This window comes from Lissotriton vulgaris, chromosome 1_1 (assembly GCF_964263255.1).
Source record: "Lissotriton vulgaris chromosome 1_1, aLisVul1.2, whole genome shotgun sequence".
Lineage (NCBI taxonomy): Eukaryota > Metazoa > Chordata > Amphibia > Caudata > Salamandridae > Lissotriton > Lissotriton vulgaris.
In genome coordinates this window covers 1,132,976,618-1,132,998,811 of record NC_141685.1, presented here as the reverse complement: position 1 = coordinate 1,132,998,811, position 22,194 = coordinate 1,132,976,618, and the positions used below count along the sequence as shown (strand labels likewise).

General features: G+C 46.0%; 1 protein-coding gene across 1 annotated transcript in view; it reads left to right on the top strand.

Moving 5' to 3' along the window:
* ACVRL1 (activin A receptor like type 1) overlaps positions 1 to 22,194 on the top strand; it is a 183,519-nt gene that overhangs the window by 67,263 nt on the left and 94,062 nt on the right. The window contains exon 2 of the mRNA XM_086963787.1: positions 9,770 to 9,846. Coding sequence (XP_086819913.1) covers positions 9,780 to 9,846 — 67 coding nt within the window. The 5' untranslated portion in view covers positions 9,770 to 9,779. The remainder of the gene's footprint in view (positions 1 to 9,769; positions 9,847 to 22,194) is intronic.

Genomic DNA, 22,194 nt, shown 5'->3' with positions numbered 1-22,194 from the left:
CCTTTTGCAAAAAGAAGGCCGCCAGAGTTTCATAAAGTTCCAGACTACTGCCTACCCTAGGGCTAGTGGAGGTTGTAAGTGTAGTAATAGTTTTAAAACGTTCTTTAGATGAGGATTTTGCTTTCCTAATTTGTTCCACAAAGTATGATTTTTTGGTATCGAAAAGAAGTTTTTTGTAATGTGCAAGACAAACTTTAAAGGCCTCTTTATGGGTGTTGTTGTGTGCTTTTAGATTTTCTGAGTACCAAGGGGCTGATGGAGAGGCCCGCTTGGGGATGCACTGTTTGCCTGGCACTAATTTCCTGCAAGCGGAGTCTACCGATTCTGTGTAGGTAGTTGTGGCTTCCTCTATATTAAATAACGGTGGATAAGCTGTAGCTTTCAGGAGACCATTTATTTAGGCCCTTGTAGTTGACAAGGCTTTGGAAAAAGGTTTATGCTGATGATTCTTAGCCTGTTTGAATTCAAATAAAATCGCAGCATGATCAGTCCAGGAGAGTGGCAGTGCTTTCGTGTGTGCGTGGTTCGGGTTACTAACATTTTGTTTATCTAATGTATGCTCCACGATATGGGTGGGGTCTTTTACCAGCTGCTTGAGATCCACTCCGCTAAAGATTTGCTGCGGTCTTACTTTATCAGGGTCGGTGAGGTCTTCAAGATGAAAATTAAAATCGCCCATGACCGTGAAGGACTTGCCGCACAACCCCTCCTCAAGAAGCGTTCCGATAGAATCTAGGAACGCACTTCTTGGACCCGGGGGGAGATAGAGGAGGATGGCTTTGAGTGTGTCATGGTCAGATGTCTGAACACTGATTGACAGTGCCTCACATGCCCGGGTAGAGGCCTTAACGAAGGAGGGCTCCAAAGTGTTGTGATAAATCACTGCCAACCCACCACCCCTTTTGATAGGTCTGTCAAGAGTATGACAAAAGAAACCGGGTGGAGTGACTTTGCCGAGGTCAGGTCCAGAGGCTTCATCGGACCAGGACTTTGTAATGAGAGCTAGTTTGATATTATGCTCCTCTATAAGCAGGGCGCATTCCACACTATACAATACAATGCAAGCCAACCTCACTTCAGAAGCACAATTTGTTCTCCCCTGAATCCCCTACATACTTCAAGCTCTTCTTTCTGTCAAATACAAAGTATGATTCCCAAGAGGGGCAGCATTCAGTGCTTCCAAGAAATTCCTCTCTGGGTTGGTTGGTCCAGTGGGGTGGTCTGTGTGACAGCTATACTCTGGGATTGGTGCAGTAGCCAAGGAGGCGGGATTGGAGAAGCCTTTTCTGTTTCAGTAATGCTGTTTTTGGTTGTTGGACAGACGCACATGCTCAAGAGGATGACAGGAGCGGTCTGAACTGATATGCTGTGAATGATAGGTGCTAAAACGGTGCCTTATTCATTTAAAGAAAAAAACGTAAGGGCCCCAAGTATTTCACAGGAGACCACCTCAGCTTGCCCCAACCACTACACCAACCAACACTGCCAAATACCAGTCCCTACGATACCTACCACCCATCACATTCCAACAAAAATGACATTTTGAGCAATGTCATGTCCCCCAAAGTTTGTGTGAATAGTCAGGGCGAGCTGGTATTATTATTTTATATAATGTTTATTCTTAAACTGTTACACACAGATGCTTATGTACACTGCTCAAAAATGGACAGACAGTGCAACCATGTGGTGTATTGTCAGAAATAAGTGCCGGTGCTGAGCCCCAGCAAACACCAGCATAAATTAACCCGTTTACTGCTTCGAACGTTCAGCGCCAGTGCTAACCGTTCGAAGAAACGGGTGCGGCCGCGTCGGCCGTTAGATGTGCGCGGCACCAGGGAGGTAGCTGGCGCGACGTCCAACGACCGACGGCAGCAGCAATAGGGTTAAGCACTGTAGAAAAAGAACAGGCGATGGGGGTAAACACAAGATGTGTACCTAGTGAGGAATGAAAGGAGGTGCACAGATTCTTTGATGGATAAGCGTTAGGTAAGGCAGATGAATGAGCTAAAGGAATTCTCGGGCTTGGGAAGGGGGATCTTAAAAGCAGAGGGGGTACCGCTTTTTTAGGTCTCGCCTGAGCCAATGCGCTTGCGCATTGCTGGCGAGATTATAGTAGGGGAAAAGAAAAGTCTACCAAAAACGGCTGATTAGACACAGTTCACGTGAGACAGGATCGTGCACAACACCAGCCACGTCACACACCACCATTTATTTGTCTGTGCCTCGCATCAAACTTCAAAGGCTGCCGCTCCCCCCAATCAGACTTCAAAGGCTGCCGCTCCCCCGCCCCCGCATCAGACTTCAAAGGAATGCGCTCACGCTCCCCCACCTCCCCACCACAGCAATGCCAAGAGCTTGTTTTGTTTTGGTGATCGCGATCACTTGTTATCTTTATAATCTCCTCTGTCTCTTTTTATCTCTCTTCCTCCTGGTTCTCTCGCTCTTTCGTTTCCTCCCTATTCACTTCTCCCTCTCTCTCGTCTCCTTCTCGCTGCCTCTCTTGTCTTTCTCTTGCTGTCCTTCTTTGCTCTAACCATTTGATTCTTTCCCTCCTCTTGTTTTATCTCTACCGCCACTATTTCCATCTATTTCTCCTTCCTCTCCTTCCCCCGCCTGTTATTTTCATTATTGTTTTGAGCTCCGTGAAGTCGCACCTATGAACGGGCGATTTTAAACACTCCTCAGCTCCAGTGAAACCCAAGGGCGCGCAACCGTATGCTTACTTGCCCCTCTTGTTCAGTCGTGTCATCGTTTTTCACTACAAACACCCCTAATAAGCCTTTATTTATTTATTTTCTATTTCTTCAGTTTGTGCCATGTTTCTTTTCACTTTCGCGGCGCCGTAAAGGCGTGTGCTGCGATCATAGCAAAATAACATAAATAATTTTATTTTCTATTTCTTTACTTTTGAGTAAAGTTAAAAAGACCAGAACACAGACATCGAAATTAAGGAGTTCGCATAAAATGTCACTCTTCTCTGTTCACGCCACAACAGGACGCTAGGAAAGCACTTTGTGGTTAGTAAAGATAACTTAGCGGGAAAAACACAGAAACTAACTTTTGTAATGAGTTTGTTATATTTTTTATTTGTGTATTTGCAAGACGTAGACTCATCAAGCAATTCTCGCTCTCTTCCCTCTATCTTCCTTACCCCCCCTTTCTTCATCTCTGTTCCAAGCTTCCTGCGTCTCGCGGCCAATGCTCTTTTTACTTCATTTGGTTCCTAATCCGGCATTCTCTGCACCACATCAGAACATTTTTTGCCTCTCTTTAAGGCTTCAACAGGCCGATCCAAAGTTAATGGCGTGCAGGTTTCTGTGCAGACAATTTGATTTGACACCGCACTCCTGTGCCATTCTAAGGCATGGACTCGGCAGGCAGGAAAGTTACTAAGCACAGCACCCCTGCGAGCTAGGGTCAATTTGCATGTGAGAGCACCGAGGAGCAGCGAGGAAGGGGTCTTAATTGCTTCAATCAAATTAAATGGGGATGCCATCGCTCCCCTCCATCCTCCCAGGCCTCAGGCTAAAGAGAACTTCCTCGCCTCTGACAGTTAGGAGACCCCGAAACAAATTTTCCTCTCTCAAATGCTGCCCTGTGTCGGAAGTTAACAAATCACATCATTATTTGAACCTTTTACAGGTCAGGTCAGAAATGTTTTCACTGTGGAATTATAGGAAGGTTCAATCATGTTGTGCCCTGGCAAAAACAACTCTTAAGTTCATTCGTCTCTTTAGAACAATTGTGAAGCCTTCGGGACAACTGCAGTTTCCCTAGGCTGGGGTGAACTACGATGTATGTGTCTGATGATCAGGCTGTTGCTTTGTACTTTAAAACCAAAGTTATGATTTTTTCCTAAACTGCAGTCATTTGTAATTGCTATAAATAATAGGCTTAGTGCTACCTAACTTAGTGGTACTCACTTTATCAGCCTTGAAAGCACGGAAGGCTGAGTTGGCCTCGGCAAGATTCAGACTTGAGAACTGCATGTCACCACAGATTCCGTCAGCTTTTAACTCAAGACATTTTGTCCTCTACGAACTTGGGTTGCACACATATAGAATGTTTAAAATTACGTGTAAGCGGAATTTGTGTAATTCGCTTTTGCGCAGATAAGTGAAATTGCAGCAAATGATTGCAAAAATAAGAGTAATTATGCAAATCTATAATTTTATACCAAGTTGTAGCACAAAATGCGTACTTGAGTACATTTTTACATTTTAGGATAAAGTGCAAAAAAACACCCGAGCAACAGCTGATCGCATTCTTTTTTTACTTGGCAACCACAAAAAACATTTACCACGAAGGGCGCATTAGCAGCAAATTTTTACCATGATTGATGCGTAATTAAGCACAGTGTAATTTCAGGGATAATGTGAAATTCACAAAATTGCCTGAATTACACCTCTGTGATTTTAAATTTCACGGAGTCCTACTTAAAGTCAGCAACTTAGGCAGCTTTTTTTAAAATAGTGTGTCTGATATGATCGTGATAGTGGACACTGATTCTCCAGGGACTCTGGTTTAAATTTCTCCAATTTTTTAACATTTCAAACAGGATCAACCCCTTTTTCTTCCGTCCCTCCAGATAAGGATTGAGGACAGGCTGATAACATGTTAACAGACAATACTAATCTTTTTCTAAAATCAGCCTCATCTCGACTGGAGCCAGAATGAAAATCATCCTGTGTATCTGCCAACATGACTTTCTGTAAGTTTTAACACACACATGCAAACTTGCCAACTCTTCTGCACTTACGCAGGCCTTACCAACTGCCGGAAAATTGCTGGAACTGGCAACGTGAGATTTAGATCCTCATCGGAAACATGTTCAATTTTTGTCCTATTTTTTAAACTCTACCTTAGTATTAGAAGAAGGTTTGGCTTTATGAGATTGTATTCACACTTTCTTCTAAACACACTTTGCATTTACCAAACTCCTTGGATGCTAGAACAGATCTCTCTATGCCTCTAGCTATTTCCAATGTTTCACACCACCACGTCCAACACCACCATGTCCAACACCACCACGTCCAACACCACCACGTCCAACACCACCACGTCCACAATCACCACCTCCACCACCACCACATCCACCACCACTACATCCACCATCACTACATCCACCACCACCATGTCCAACACCACCACACCCACCTCCACCACCACCACGTCCACCACCACCACCCTCATGTCCACTACCACCACCACCACATCTACCACCACATCCACCACCACCACCATATCCACCACCACTACGTCCACCACCATCACACCCACCACCACCACTTCCACCACCACTACCACCACCACCACATCCACCACTTCCACCATGTACACCACCACCACCACGTCCACCACCACTACCACCACCACCACGTCCACCACCACCATGTCCATCACATCCACCACCACGTCCACCACATCCACCACCACGTCCACCACATCCACCACCACGTCCACCACCACCATGTCCACCACATCCACCACCATGTCCACCACCACCACCACGGCCACAACCAAGTCCACCATGAGGCCACTACCACGTCCGCCACCACCACCTCGTCTACCTCCACCACCACCACATCCACTACCACCACCAAGTCCACCATGTCCACTACCACCACATCCACCACGTTCACCACCACCACGTCCACTACCACCGCGCCCACTACCATCACGTCCACCACCACATCCACCACCACCACGTCCACCACCACCACATCCACCACCACACCCATCACCACCTCCACCACCATGTCCACAACCACCACCTCCACCACCATGTCCACCACATCCACCACCACCATGTCCACCATTACCATGTCCACCACCACCACGTCCTCCACCACCACCACGTCCACCACCACATCCACCACCGCCACATCCACCACCACACCCATCACCACCTCCACCACCACGCCCACAACCACCACCTCCACCACCCTGTCCACCACCACCACGTCCTCCACCACCTCCACCACCACCACCACGTCCACTACCACCACCACGTCCACCACCACATCCACCACCACCTCCACACATCCACCACCACTACATCCAACACCACCATGTCCACCACCACCACGCCCACCATCACCACCACACGCACCTCCACCACCACCACGTCCACCACCACTACCACGGCCACCACCATGTTCACCATGAGGCCACCTCACTCTATCTATCTATCGCCCTCACTATCTATCTGTCGCCCTCAATCTATCTGTCACCCTCACTCTATCTATCTGTCGCCCTCACTCTATCTATCTGTCGCCCTCACTCTATCTATCTATCTATCTATCTATCTATCTATCTATCTATCTATCTATCTATCTATCTATCTATCTATCTATCTATCTATCTATCTATCGCCCTCACACTATCTATGGCCCTCTCTCTATCTATCTATCGCCCTCCCTCTATCTATCTATCGCACTCACTCTATCTATCTATCGCATCACCACGGCATCACTCAGCACCACCACAACATCACTATGCGCTACCACAGCATCACTGAATACCACAGCATCACTCGTTGCCACCACAACGTCACTCAGCGCCACCACAGCATTAATCTGTACAACCATTCAACAACAACTGGTTCAAATATGTTCTCTCAATGTTTCAAGCTTTATTACAAATGTCACAAAAAGATGTTAATATTTCACTTTTGTTCTTGGATTTTCGTCATAATAAAATACACTGAAAATAATCGCAATCAATCAGCTAAAACGGAACAGAGCCCCAGGACCAGACGGGTACTCCGCCGTGTTCTACAAGACCTTCTGCCCCAACATCAAGAAAATACTATCGGAAACGTACGCCGCCTGCATAAGGAAAGGGGAGATGACGAACACCATGCGAGAGGCAAACATCACAATAATACCCAAAGAAGGTAAAGACCACCAATACCCGCAAAACTACAGACCCATATCACTCATAAATGTGGACTGCAAAATTTATGCAAAGGTGCTTGCTAACAGACTTAATAGAATTCTACCTGACATCATACACAACTCACAAGTGGGCTACATCAAACACAGGCTGTCGCAAGACAACACAAGGCTACTATGCCATCTGATCAACCACACAACACAGAGCAATGAACAGGCGGTCATGATAGCACTGGATGCGGAGAAGGCTTTTGACAGAGTCTCGTGGCCATTCCTCAGGAACTGCATGACAAAGTTTGGACTAGGGGAGAAGTACATAGCAATGACAATGGCCCTGTACAACAAACCGAGAGCAAAAATAGTGGTCAACGGGAGCACATCCGACCCGCTCCTACTGGAAAGAGGAACCAGGCAAGGATGCCCACTGTCACCTGGTCTCTTCCTACTGGCACTTGAACCACTGCTTGCAAAAATAAGAGACAATGAGGGAATAACGGGTGTCAAGATCGGAGAGAAGACAGTTAAACTGGCAGCGTACGCGGACGATATCCTCATCACCACCACCAAGCCAGCAACGTCGATCGTAGTACTAATGGAGGCAATAGGGGAATATGCAGCAGCGTCCGGATACAAACTCAACAAGGACAAATCGGAATGCAAACCAATGAACATACACACCACCAAACTTGTACTAGGAGACTCCGGCCTAGCCTGGCAAACGAAACCACTCAAATACCTTGGCCTACAGTTCGGAAGGGACCTAACATCAACGATACAGCACAACGAAGACTCCCTGCTAAAAAAAGTCAAAGACAGACTAGAACTGTGGTCGCCAAAATACATCAGCTGGTGGGGAAGGATAGAGACGATAAAAATGATGATCACACCCGCAATAAACTACACTCTAAACATGCTACCGATCCAAATGACGGAAGGCTTCCACAAAAAACTAGATGGCTTGATCAACACCTTCCTATGGAGAAACAAAAAACCACGAATTAGCCTACCCAAACTGAGGCTAGCGAAGGAACTGGGTGGTCTCAACCTGGCAAACTTCAAAACCTACCAGACAGCCTGCCTAGCCAAACAAGGATTCGCATGGATCGACGGAACACAACATTACAAACCAGTCTGGCTGGAACTAGAAAGCGAGCTCCTAGGAGGCCTACACCCGATAGCGATCTTAACTGCAAACAAACACCCCCTATGGTCCAACACCATATTGAAGCACACCAGAGAAGCGCTGATGAAGGTGGACAAGCGAATGGCACAGAAACTGAGAGGTACAACATGGGAATCCATCTGGTACAACACAAAAATATCATACCAAGGGGCAGTAATAGACTATGATGCATGGATCAAAAAAGGGATAAGCCTTCCCAAACAAATAGAAACAAAGGGGAAGCAGCTAACCTTCTCAAACCTACAACAACTACACAACCTCCCCAACAGAGAGCTATACACATTTCTGAAAATAAGGTCTGCCATAACAAGAGCAAACCTAACCCGAGAAGAACCGGATATCGTCAAGTACGTGCTAATGCTAAACTCGGCGGGACACCAGACCGCCAAGATCTACAAACTGCTCGCCCCGACGACCCTGTCTCTAAACAAGAAGACAACAAACTCATGGGCTACACTCCTGGGCAGACAGCTAAACGAAAAGGAACAGGCGCAAATGTGGGCCTCAGCCACAAAAAGCAAGATCACCCCGCAACTGGCACAAACAAAATACTGGCTTCTCCACAGAGCCTACTGGACCCCATCAAGACTCCACAAAAGCGGAATAGCAGATTCAGGCGAGTGCTGGAACTGTCAGAAAGAGGAGGGCACACTTGAACACCTTATCTTTGGGTGCGTCAAAGTCAAGAGGTTCTGGGCCCAAATAAACGCATTCATAAATGACATGCTCCAAACAGACTTAGTACTAAACTATGTGACACTAGCGACAGGGCATGTAACAGCAAACCTGAACGGCAGGGAAGAAAGAGACCTCCTAGACCTGCTCCTGACAGCAGCCCTGAAGATAATCTTAACGAACTGGAAGAACACGGCGAAAGCAAACTTCAAAACATGGATCAACTGGGTCACCTTCCTAAGAGGAGCAGACAACATCACGGGCAACCTCTCGAAAGAACACACGCCCCAAGAGCACATGTGGAAACAACTCGACGAACATTTAAAGAAGCCACACTAACTCCCCCCCCCCCCCCCCCTCTCTTTTTTCTTCCTCTCTCTCTTCAGCACTGTTGTAAAACTGCCAATGTATATGCCACTTTATTTTTTCAATAAAAATCCTTAAATCAAAAAAAAAAAGAAAATAATCTTCACAAAAGTTATTTACAAAAGTTTAAGCTATTGCCATTATAAATTACAATAGCTTTTATTTAAGTAATAATTATTAAAATAAATAAAAGCCATTGTTATTTGTAATATCAATACATCTAAGTCACATAAATACAACACATATTGCATTACAAATACTATAGGTGTCACATTTGCGAGAGTTAAAACTATTGGCATTTTTAAATGACAAAGCTATTAATTTCGATATTTTCAAAACCAAAACATAAATAAAAAATGTGTCATTTACAATACCAATAGCTCAAACTTTTCTAATGCGAGGCCTATTGCATTGCTAATGCTTGTTCTATATTATGAAAGCCACAGTTTATTTGTAAAATGTGATGCCAAATTATAGCTTATATACTGCAGAGTTTAAGAGTTATATTAAAGGGAGTTTGGTACACTACCAAGTGCGTCTATTGTGACTGCTCTGTCTGGCCTGAGACAGATGTTGAAAAGTCTTGGGAACATCTCTCTAAGTGTCTGATTACAAAGACGAGTCCATTAATAACTCACGTTTTTTACAGGGAGGACAACATGCGGCCCCGTGACAGCTGGATTATACCACTGGCAATCCTGGCCTTTCCGACGAGCATCCGGACGGGTGAGTCCAGTTTTAGTTACAGAACTCCTCTCCCCCAGCCGTTCGAGAGGGAATGTTGGACAAGCCCCACATGCTTCAACGCTGCCCACGCCGAGCACAGCCCATCCTGCCTGTGAACTGGAAGACCCGGGTCGCAGCTTCCGCTGGGGATTGACAGCACACACGACTCGCTACAAAGCTTCTGAAAATAGCTCCTTTATTACAGAGGGGGGCAAAGCTCTCGTTTGTCATTTACTCTCCTTCTGCCATTCACAGTAGGGAAGTCGCTCGCATCAAGGCTCAAGCTACATTAAATTAACCCCTCATCCGCTAGTCTAAACAAACCAACCCATCCCATTTGGCTCTAACACCCCAACGCCTCCCCCATATTTTTGTTATTACTGATTTTAACTTTTCCAGGCCTCCTGGACCCACACTGGGTTTACTGGCCCCCTGCTGCCCTTTCGCTCTACAAGGTCTTGTTGGCCTAGAGGTTTCCAGGCCTACGTGCACCTGCTTGCCTTCTGCTCCACCATTACTCCAAGAATCCCAGGCTTCCGGTCCTTGGGTGTGCCAGTCCACCTCTGCCTTCTGCTCCAACATTCCAACACAAGTTCATACTTACTGGTCTGGTGGCCAGCTGCCCGTGCTTGGACCAGGGCTGCTGAGCTCCCGCTTTCTCTCCCTTCATTGCACCACCCTTGTCCAACTTACCAAACCTATAGTCCATCCATGCTATTTCACCTGAGACTTTCTTGGCTGCCTGCATCCATCGGCAACATATATTTGCATTCTTATTAACCTGCTCAATCCTGTCTCCACCAACAAACATCCCCCCAAAGTAAAGGAACAGGGAGTGCGGTGGGTGTTTTTACGGCACATGGGGAAGTTCTCTCTGCGCACACCCGATGGACGGGATACTCTAGGCCTCTGGCTCGCCTGCTTCATGGCCAGGAAGTCACTGGCTGCTCGGCCGGCATGTTTGACATCCTTGACCAAAGCTGCATCACTTCAGTGTGGATGAACTTGGGCGTCCATCTCCTTGCTTTCCCTTGCTTCCCCTCTCTCTTTGTCTGTGATCTCTCTCCCTCTTTCTCTCTCTCTCTCTCTCGTTTCTCTCACCTGTCCTAGGTTCTCGCTGTCTCTCTAGCGTTCTCTCTTTGTCCTCTCTTCCGCTCTCTAATTTTTCTCTTCCCATGGCCTATCTCGCTGCAATTTCTCCCTGGTTCCCAGTGGCAGCTGATAATCTTTGAAAGTGCTGAAGGCGTAGTACCTAAATGTCTTCTGTATTCACCGTGTGTTGAGAATTACCTTCAGTTTGCCAATGCCAGCATTTTGTTATGGCTACCCCTTATGCCAAAAATTACATACTATAAGCCAGTACCGGAATGTTGCCATTGATACTGCTAGAGCGCGCAGTTTTCCCCAGGTCACCCGGGATACCAATTCTCTAACACGCACTGGGCCCTCGGCGTGAAGAACACATTAATTTCGTTTGGGTGAAACTGGGGGAGGATTTCTCCTCCTGCACGCTGCTAGGAGTAATCAAGTTTGGATTTACCTCTGCTTACCATGCACCCGACTTACCACAGGCGCAATTCCTTGACGGACCTGGAGCTGTTAAGGAAAAGTAGACAGGCCTAACATCCAATACACCTTAAAATCCTTAAAATACTTTCCACAGTTTTGTAAAATGACCACAGACACCTGATTAAGTTCGAGTTTTTATATAAGATTTCAAAGTGAAGAAGCCAAAATAATAAGCGATACACAGAGTAATATATCAAACATCAAAATCAGTACCAAAAGGTAACTTTGCACAAAAAATATGACCATTTAGAATATATGGGAAACTACAGGGAGAAGTTTTAGCACGTACTATTCACTGCAACGTTATACTAGAACATAGGAGTGGGATGGGACTTAGAACATGTACTTAACCTAAGCGTTCAGAATATTCTTGCTAAGCTCACTGCAAACCACTAAAGGAAAGGGAAAAACGGGAACATGCTATGGTTTATAAAATCAATGAATTTCTAAAGGAGAGGGGGAGAGAAGGAACCAACTAAAATTCAGGCACATATAAGTTCAATGGCAATAAGGCAATAACACAGGAAAAAATGCTCTAACAGATCAGGCAAGAGAGAGAAAGAGAGAGAGAGAAAAAGAGATACGCAAACCCACAATCTATATTTACCTAATTCAGATTGAAGACCAACCCTGGCCACGGGTCAGTTGGGAAGACGGGGACAGGGACCCTCAGAAAAGGAATGCCAGACTGTGAGCAGGTACAGCTCACGGAGAATAAGGACAGGATACCCCTCAGGTTCGGATCAAGGACTGGGCCTCCCAGGGTACGACCAACACCCACAGCTTCGGACAGCAACGCCTGCGTTACCCCCTCCTGCAAGTAATCCGCCAGAAACCCCGATTGGATTTTCGAATTCCCCAGCAAAGTGCTTCGCCAGCACTTAGGATTTTCCACCCCTTGGGAGTTTGTGGAAAGTAAGGACAAAGTGCTCCGCAGCACTTTCAGAATGAGCACCTATTGAGATCGTAGGGTCAGTGACAGGTCTGCTACTCGGACAAGTCGGACAATTTTCCTAAGCTAAACTAGGGTAGTTATACAGTTTGGGGACCCTTAGACCACCCATTAATGTTGCAAGTGACAGTTTCCCACATTGTGATTGGTCAGGAGAGGTGGTGCGGTCTTTACCACCTCCTAGAATTCAGTTTCACATCATTAAATATGCAATTTTGAATACCCGCCCCTCAGGTTCACGTTCCCATGCATAGAATACAGCAGTACAGGACAGTTTTCAATAAGTAGCAACAGTATTGCTTCTTTCAAGGTGAGACTCCGTATTCCCAGCGGTGTTCCCAGGCGCATTGTGCTTCAGGAGCCAGCTGGCTAGGTTTAGCTTCTGCGCAGTTGGAACTTTCTCTGGTCAGGTGACGGTGCCCAGCAGAGCTTCAAGCATGGCTCCGCTCATGATTTACCCAGCCCACAAAGACGCGGTACATGAAAAGTAAGCGAAGACAAATTAGAATCATACATAAAAATGATCGCACTGTATACCATGATAAAGGAAAACCAACCCTTACTTTTACAATAACTATAGCATTAGGGATTAATGCGAAAGAATAGATAGGCTAAAAGCTGCTGCAGTAAGCAGAGAGCGTGGTGAGAGACAAGCGGCCATATTTAGCATCAATGCGCATGAGCACAGAATCCCTCCAGAATGCGAGTGCGTCACATCACATGGGTATGACCGACGCATGCGCAGACTGAATTTGCGGCAAAGCAGCCATTTTCAGTGCAAGCTTCGTTAGTACGTGAAAAGACAAACAAGCAAGCATCCTAGGGACACCCGCGTGTAGGGGAAAACACTTTACAAATGACGAATAATGGTGTTAATATTATTATGCAATTCAGACAAGGGTTTTGCATACGAGCAAGGCGCTATACGTGCGAATCCTTGCTCCATCAATCCCCTCTTTGATGATATTTACTATCATCACTACATGAAGGAAACAGATGCCAACTTTTCTCATTCATTCATATCGTCCATTTCGATTTCAATAAACTTATTGTTTAGTTTTCTTTCAGCTTCCCTATGAGAGTGGTGATTTTTCGCCTTTTTATAAATTGCACTCTTCAGCTCTTCTAATTCTAGCTCATCAATGTTTCTTTTCACCCCCCTCGGATTTACTGTATATTTCTTTTTACACTTCTGACATTTGCAGCAGATAAAAATGATCAATACAATCACACCTATTATGACTATTGGCATCAGTATTTTCCACAAAATATTTCTACCTAGATTAGTAAACCAACTACCTATAGAGGAGAGACCTCCAGTCAGTCTCGTCCAGGCACTGTCAACCTCTAATGGTTTGAGTTCCTTTTCCAAATTAGTTATGTTCTTCACATATTGTTTTAATTCGATACTCTTATCAGGAATGTAGGTGCAACAATGTTGCGCTCTCAGCATTCTACAGACTCCGCCCTCTTTTGCTAATAGGGTGTCAAGGGCAAGACGGTTTTGTAAAACCATTGATCTGATCGCAACCATTTCAGTATTGACCAGCAGGAAACCAGCAGCAGTGTCCGTTGATAACCGGTCCACCACTGTAGACAATTTGCAGATTCTATGGGTGTTCAGAACTACCCCCATTCCAGGTATCAGTGCACTAAAAATATCACCTACAATTTCGCCTACACTCTCGCGTCTACTACGCACTAAGCCATTAGTTTCATCATCGCTTCCAGCTGCATTGCTCACATGGTATATTTTCGGGAAAACAATGCCAAAGTAGCAGCTTCCATACCAGTGATCTGGCAATTTGAAATAAGCCTTGTTCCCACATATATAATATATTCCGGGAAACACAGGTTCTGACCCATTTTTGAAACCCCAACCTCCGATTACCTTATAATTATGTTCACACTCGCTGGAACCGATGAATACATTGTTATAGTACTCTGTCTTTTCCCTATGGATACAAAGTTTCCCTTTTCCTTCAAAATCCAGCAACAAGGCAGGACTGGCTTCGCCTTCTGAGGTGTTATCCATGTGCTCAGCCCACCTAGGAACTCTTTCCTTCTCGTCATTTGCCTTCTTCTGAAACTTTTCTCTCCTTCTATCTGCCATCTTTATAAACATCTTTTCCTGCTCTTGCAGAGAACAGGTCAGATTGTCTTCTTTTGCTTGATCTAAGTCTATGTTACCTATAGTCAGGAAATATTCTCCCATATAGCGGGTCACGTCACTTGTAGTATGTACACGGTTCAAATGTCTTCTAATGGGAAGTTCAGAAAATACTACGTCCTCATTTGAATAATAGTACTGCAAGGAGCTTCTATAGAACAAGCTAGCTAATATACTACAGGATATTCCATAGGTCAAAGGTAGATGGTGGTATGTCACGCCTTCAGCCACTGAAGTTGGCAGCTTCATGCAGACATAACAGTCCTCTATTTCCATAGCTTCTACATAATGCACTAACAAGTTAGCAAAAACATTTAAGTGTGTCCTGTTCTTCATTTTGTGAAAGTGTAGTCCATCCTCATCTGGTGCTTCTAAATCAGGTCGTGTGTGTGTCAGTCCCACTCTTTTGTCGCGTCTTTCTAGCCTTCGTGGTGTTTCTGCAGTCGGTACAACTCCTACATCTACTACTTCGGGTTCAGTTGGGGACAAGTTAGGATTCTTACTTATCATAAAAGGTAGAAAAACTGTTAGTCCTATCCACATTACTATCAGCATAGCTACACTACACAAGCATATCTTACAACAGGTTTTGAGACACCCACAGCGGGATCTCCCAGAGACACTCGGATCAGACATTTTAGCTTACAGGTGGCTTTTGCTACCCCTCTCCGTTTCCTTGCACCAAAGGCTCACTTCAGGGCTCACTTAAGGAGGGTCTTCGTCCGAACTCCGATCAGCAATGGACTCGTTGTCACTGTTGCCACTGTGGTGAGGCTCGTCAATTTCTTCCAACACAAAGTACGTCCACTCAGGGCTCCGATACAGTCGGTTCTGTTTCTTTATTCTGTCGCTCTTTCTCAGCGATTTGCCTTGGGCTGCATTCCTTTCACTTAAAGCCCTTTTTCGGTCTTTATCGTTTTCTTCGACTGTCTTTAGTCTGAGCCTTAGTCTCTTGACGTATCGAGGTGTACTTCTTCCTCCGTGCCTCCCAGTGGTTGAGGAGACTTCTCCTTCCTCGTGCACTCTTTTCACTTTTTGTTGTGGTACTTCTGATTCCCTGCCTGTCTGACTAGTTCCAGGTCTTTCGTCTATCTCTTCTGCCTGGTCGCTAATCTGTCCCTGCTCAGATTCAAATCGCACTTTCTTTTTACTTCTTGTTACTGTTGTTTCCGTTGTCTGAGCACTTTGATCTAGTTCTATCTGTTCCTGTTCATGCTCTTCGATCTCTTCGTTCTCTTCTGCATGAACGTCAGCCCTAATTTCTAACTGTCCCTTTCTCGGCTCCGGAGTTCCAGGAGGAGTCTCGAGATCTTGATCTGACCCTACTTGGCCTATGTCCTGATCAGGTGTATTATGGCTTTCGTTGACCTGACCTGCTTCTTCTATTTCTGACTCACCTGGACTATCCCACTCACTGTCTAAGTAGGAATATTTCCTTGTTCGTATTGGATCATGAACTGGTTCGTCGGCGGGATACCATTCAACGTCTTGACTTGTGCTCGGCAGTTCGATGTCAGCTAGCTCCGGACTCTCTTCCTCGGAGGTCTCTTCAGCTGTGCTGCCTTCAGCTCCAGTCGCGTTTTCTCCAGATACCCGCTTTGTGTGGCTGGCGTGGATCCACTTCGGTACACCAGCGCACTTCACAGCAGTGGTAGTGACGAGGATCACTTGTCGTCGCTTTCCCCACCTTGGCTTCAAGCAGCTGCTCCGGGTGTGTTTCTTTAACACCACCCAGTCTCCTGGCTGCAGGTTGTGTGCTGGAGTCTTTGGCCACTCGTCTTCAGTCTCTCCAATCTGCTGAGAGAGAGAACGCACTTGGTCACCCAGCTGCTTGCAGTATTCTAGCACCATATCATCAGAAATGCTTAGCAGTTTGTTTCCGGGTACCCATGCCTGGCGCATCACTCTTCCCATCAACACTTCATGGGGACTCAGGCCAGTCTTTCGATTCGGGATACTTCTCAGACTCATCAGCACCAGGGGTAAAGCTTCTATCCAGTTCATTTTTGTGGAATCACACATTTTCCCCAGTCTGGACTTCAGAGTGCCATTTATTTGTTCCACTACCCCAGAAGCCTCTGGGTGGTAGGCACAGTGCAGTCTTTGCTTCATTTTGAATGCTCTACAGAGTTCCAATAGGACATCGTTGGCAAAATGCCCACCTTGGTCCGTTTCGATCGTCTCTGGGATCCCATACCTAGGTATCAACTCCCTGAGCAATAGTTTGGCTGTGGTTATAGCGTCATTTTTCTTAGCTGGATATGCTTCCACCCACCTAGAGAATAGACAAACTATGACTAAAACATATCTATATCCGTTGCATCTGGGCATGGTTATGAAGTCTGCCTGTATTCTCACGAAGGGACCTACTGCCTTTCCAATATTACTCTGTTTCACTACAGTCTTCTTTCCTGCATTGAATTGCTGACACACTAGGCACCTCTGGCAAAGCCTTTCCGCCTGGTCCCTGAACTTTGAATTATAGAACACTTGGTCAAACACCCGACACATCGCATCTCTTCCCATATGTGTTGGCTCATGTATCATTCTGACCATGGGGTCGATCAAGCTATCAGGCAGTACAGGCACCCCAGCCGGGTTTACCACCACACCATCTTCTCGCAACTCGCACTCCTTTGCGGCCCACCTGCCTTTTTCTTGCCTGTCTGTGGCTTGTTGTATCTCTCTCAATTCTTCCCACGTTGACACATTATCAAACAACATAAGTTGGCAGCTGGTTCCATCCCACCGGGCAATTTGTAGGGACATCTGGTGTCGGGCACAAAACTGTGCAATTTGGTCAGCGTACCTATTACCGGCAGTCACATCATCATTTCCAGATCTGTGAGCCGCACACTTGACCACAGCCAATTCTTTGGGTAATTGGATGGCTTCCAGTAAGTTATGCACTACTTTCCCATTTCGGATAGGTGTGCCAGAGGAAGTCATGAATTCTCTTTGCAACCACAATTGGCCGAAGTCATGAACAACCCCGAAACAGTACTGACTGTCTGTGTAAACAGTAATTCTTTTGCTTTTTCCCCTCTTGCATGCTCGGGTTAATGCTATAAGCTCCGCCACTTGTGCAGATTTCACCTCGCGCATGTAAGATGCCTCGACGACTCCTGTCAGAGTAACCACAGCATAGGCAGCACTCAGACTCCCACTCTCATGTCTCAAACACGAGCCATCCACAAACATTGTTTTATCCCCGTCCCGTAGTGCTATTTCACGAATGTCAGGACGGGGCTTGGTGCTATATTCAGTCAGATCGATGCAATTATGTTCCCCACCCTCATCCGATTCTGCATCCAGAGGGACAGGTAACAGTGTCGCAGGATTTAGGACATTGCACCGGGAGATAGTTACATTTTCAGCACCAATCAAAATTCTCTCATACTTAGTCAGCCGACTAGGTGTGAGGTACTGGGTCCTAGTTCTAGTCAGTAGGATGACAACAGAATGAGGAACATAGACAGTGACGGGATGTCCCATGACAATGCCCTCACTCTGTTCCAGGCTGACGCAAGTAGCAGCAACGGCTTTTAAGCAGCCAGGCAATCCAGCGGCCACTGGATCTAGGGTGGCTGAAAAGTAGGCCACTGGTCTCCTGACTGATCCGTGCTCCTGGGTCAGGACTGAAAGAGCACAATTTTCTCTGGTGTCACAGAACAGTTCAAAGGGTCTAGTGTACTCAGGCATACCCAATGCAGGTGCGGTACACAGACAGTTTCTCAGAGTTACCCAAGCATTCATGCTCTCACTGTCCCAATGGACGGGATCTTCCACTCCTTTCTTTGTCATATTTATCAGGGGTCGGGCTAGAGCCGCAAATCCTGCAATCCATTGCCTGCAGTAACCCACAACTCCCAAGAACATTCTCACCTCTTTCTGGGTCGTGGGCAGTTCCATTGCTCTAATTATCTTGATCCTTTCGGCAGTGACCTTCCTGATTCCTTTTTCTATCTGGTGCCCCAGATATTTTACTGAGTTTTTACAGAATTGTAGTTTGTCAGGCGACACTTTATGTCCTCCTTTTCCTAGGTGATTCAGCAAGGCAATTGTGTCAGTGACACAGTCGGACTGGGTTTTAGATGCCACTAATAGGTCATCTATGTACTGCACCAAAACAGACTCTTTCGGCAGCACTAGGGATTCAAGGCACTTTTTCAGTATCTGGTTGAAAATCGATGGACTTTCAGTGTACCCCTGAGGGACACGATTCCAGACATAGATACGACTGTCGAATTCAAAACTGAAAAGGAACTTGCTTTCTGGATGCAATGGGATGGAAAAGAATGCGTGGCACAGATCGATGACAGTGAACCATTCTGCGTTCCAAGGAATCTGGTAGAGTATCACTGCAGGGTTGGGTACAATAGGACAGCAAGGCACAACAATTTGGTTTACCTTGCGCAAATCTTGCACCACCCGGTACTTCCCACTAGGCTTTTTGATCCCAATGATAGGCGAATTACAGGGGCTGCTCAGCACTTCCTCTATTATTTCTGCTTCTAGCAGCCTCGTGATTTCAGTCGCTACTCCTGCCTTCACTTCTGCACTCATTTTGTACTGCCTGGTTTTGGGGTATACAGCATTTGTTTTTATTGTTACTTTAACCGGGTCCACATTTGCCATCAGGCCTACATCTTTTCCTGTGAAATCCCACACCTCGGGTACTACCCTTAGCTGGAGTTCCTCAGGTAAGTCCTCAATTGTCAAAGGCTTAATGTCAGCATCTTGTCTGACTAACATCAGTTTGTACAGGCCATCTTCATCGGGGGTCTGAATTTCGACGCCATTTGGTGTGCAATAAATGGTACAACGCATCTTGCACAACAAATCACGTCCTAGTAGATTTACAGGACTGGAATCACAGACCACAAATCTGTGCATTTCCTTGAAATTTCCTATAGAAATCTCCATTGGTTCAGTTACAGGGGTACTTATTATCTGATTCGATACGCCCACTACTTGGATCGCTTCTCCCGAGAGGGGTAGGTTAGGAACATCCACTGTTCTTACAGTGGATCTGGTAGCACCAGTGTCCAACAGAAAGGTGACGTCTTTGCCTTCAACCTTTCCTTCAATGTATGGTCCAGTCTGGTCTACCGGTAAGGAGGCGCCAAGTACGCACTCCTCATCCTCCCCTCTCAGGCCCCGTCAATCTTGATCTTCACAAAGGAAGGTATCACTTAGCAGGTACTGTGGAATGACTGCATTTCTTTCACTCTCAACCTCCCATACTTCCGCCCTCTCATTCTGCTGACCCTGATTCTTAAAATTCTGTCTAGGAGCGCGAGGTACTGGAGGTAATTTTACCTGTTGCTGGGTTTTCCTTGTCCCCTCTTTCGGTACCTGTGGATTTAAACCATTTACAGGAGCATTACCGGCCTGTAGGTGTGGACACTCGTCTCTCCAATGCCCCATCTGGCCGCACCCATGGCACGGAAACTTTTTCATGGCCTCCTCACGACTCATTTTAGGTCTGGGCTTTCCTCCCCCCCCAGAATTGGTATTCGGAACATTATTATCAGAAGTCATTTTACTTAACTGTTTTTCTTGCTGTTCGGCTAATTTTACCTGTGCCCACATCACCTTTTCCTTGAGGGCTTTCTTTTTATTTTCAATTTCATCTTCGCAGTATTTTGCATATTTCAGGACATCATCTATGGGCTTTCCCTGCCAACTGATTTTGTTATCTCGAATCCATTGTGATATTTCAGGCCTTAATCCTAGCACAAATCTGTAACTGAAATGGGTCATGTCTTTCATGTCCACATTATCAATACCACTGTAAGTTTTGAATACCTGTAGTAACCTTTCGTAAAATGAATGAACTGTCTCATCACGTTCTTGGGTTGTTCTATCTATTCGGGTCCAATCTGTCTCTTTGGCTGGCACCTTTTTCTTAAGATACTGTATGACCTGGTCATATTTCCTCATAACATCCGCTGAAGGGGCTCCCGTTCTCTCATCTCTGGGATATTCATCATTAGGCCAATCAATCTCTATTTTACATTCCGTCCACAGATCTACAGGGACCACAATATCGAAAAACCCATCCAGGTCTTTCAGCAGGCATTTCTGAACTTTTATGAAACGCTCTACCTGTCGGTACCAGTCAACTGGCTTTTCGCGTAATTTCGGGAAGTCATTTGTAAATGACACAATGTCTTGCCTGGACCAAGGGACATGGACGTACTTCCCTCCCGGGACCTCTCTCATGGGACACAATTTTTCTGTGGGGGTTACTTCCTTTAATACGAATTCTGAAGTTACTGACCCAGCCCTGCTGCCTTCCTTCTTCTTTGCCCACCTTGTTCTCCACTTCCCCACTTCGCCCCATTTCTGCAGGAGTTTCAACAATTCTTTTACTTGGATCTGTTTCCCCATCACATTCAGGCTTTCTAAGTCCTTGTCTGAAAAGTCCACTCTGTAGGGTTTCTGAAGGATTTTGGAGCGACTAACATCAACTCCCATTTCTGTGGCGGCATCCATTATCTTTTCGTGGAGCACCCTAGCACTCCGGGTAAGATTTTTACTGATGAATAGTAACTCTTCTTCACTATACGAGCTCAGGCGCTCAACTCCCACGTTCCCAGCCATCATTTCTTCTATTTCTATTCTTAATTTATATATTTCCAATGTTTTAGGTTGAGAAGTGGTCTCTTTCTCTATCTCCTTTGTCCACCTGTCTAATTCTTCAGGGGAAACTAAAGAGGCGTTCCTGATTCCAGATGCACTTTCAATCACCACTTCCTTTTGTCTAGGCTGACTTCTTGCCCCTACTATACTGGCCCTCGGCTCCCTTATGGGCAAATCCATTAAACTTCCAGATTCACACTCACTTTCCTGATCCTCATCTATGAACACTTCTTTCCTCGGGGTCTGGAAGCTAGTAGTAGGCAGCATTGGGGTGATGACAGGAGGAAGGGGACTAATCAAGTCATTTTTATACATTGGGATAGCAGGACCAATAGTTACCGGAATGGTCAAGGCCTCAGGATGGGGATGCATCTGTGCAATGGTTCTGGCTAAGTCCTCTCGCTGTCTAGTCAGGACTTCTCTCTCCTTTTCCTGCAACCCCCTTTCAGCAGTATTGCCATGTAATACCTGGGGTACTAAGGATGGATAAATACTCGGGGCAGTCGGGGTAACCAATCGAGGGGGACTTTCCCCGAATGGTTGATAATTCGGGACTATGGACTTAGGTCTGCAAAACTCATCCCTTCCCCTATGTTTACTGCTTGTAGCTGTCCTGTCTGTATCACTTTCCATCCCACTCCGGGGGTAATTGGTAACAGAACTTTGGGAATGCACCGAATCTGATTCCGCTACATAGGGAGGTGGATCCTTCATTAACAAGTCTTCCAGGTGTTCATCTTCTACATCCCCCGTAGGTGCTAGGTGATGGGTTTTTGCTTTACATTTTCCTCTTTTCTCCTCTAATACTCCCATCATGGGGAACAGCCCTTCAGTTAACATAGACTGCCTCCACTGTTTCATTTTCTGCTCTTTGGTTGGCGTTGGAAGTCTGGGATACCACCTACTCACTCCCTTATCCATTCGGGGTTTATCTCGCTCTGCAGCCTCAATCTCCCATTCCTCCAAAGCTTCGTACTGGGTCAACCTAGGTCTAGGGTGTAATTCATTC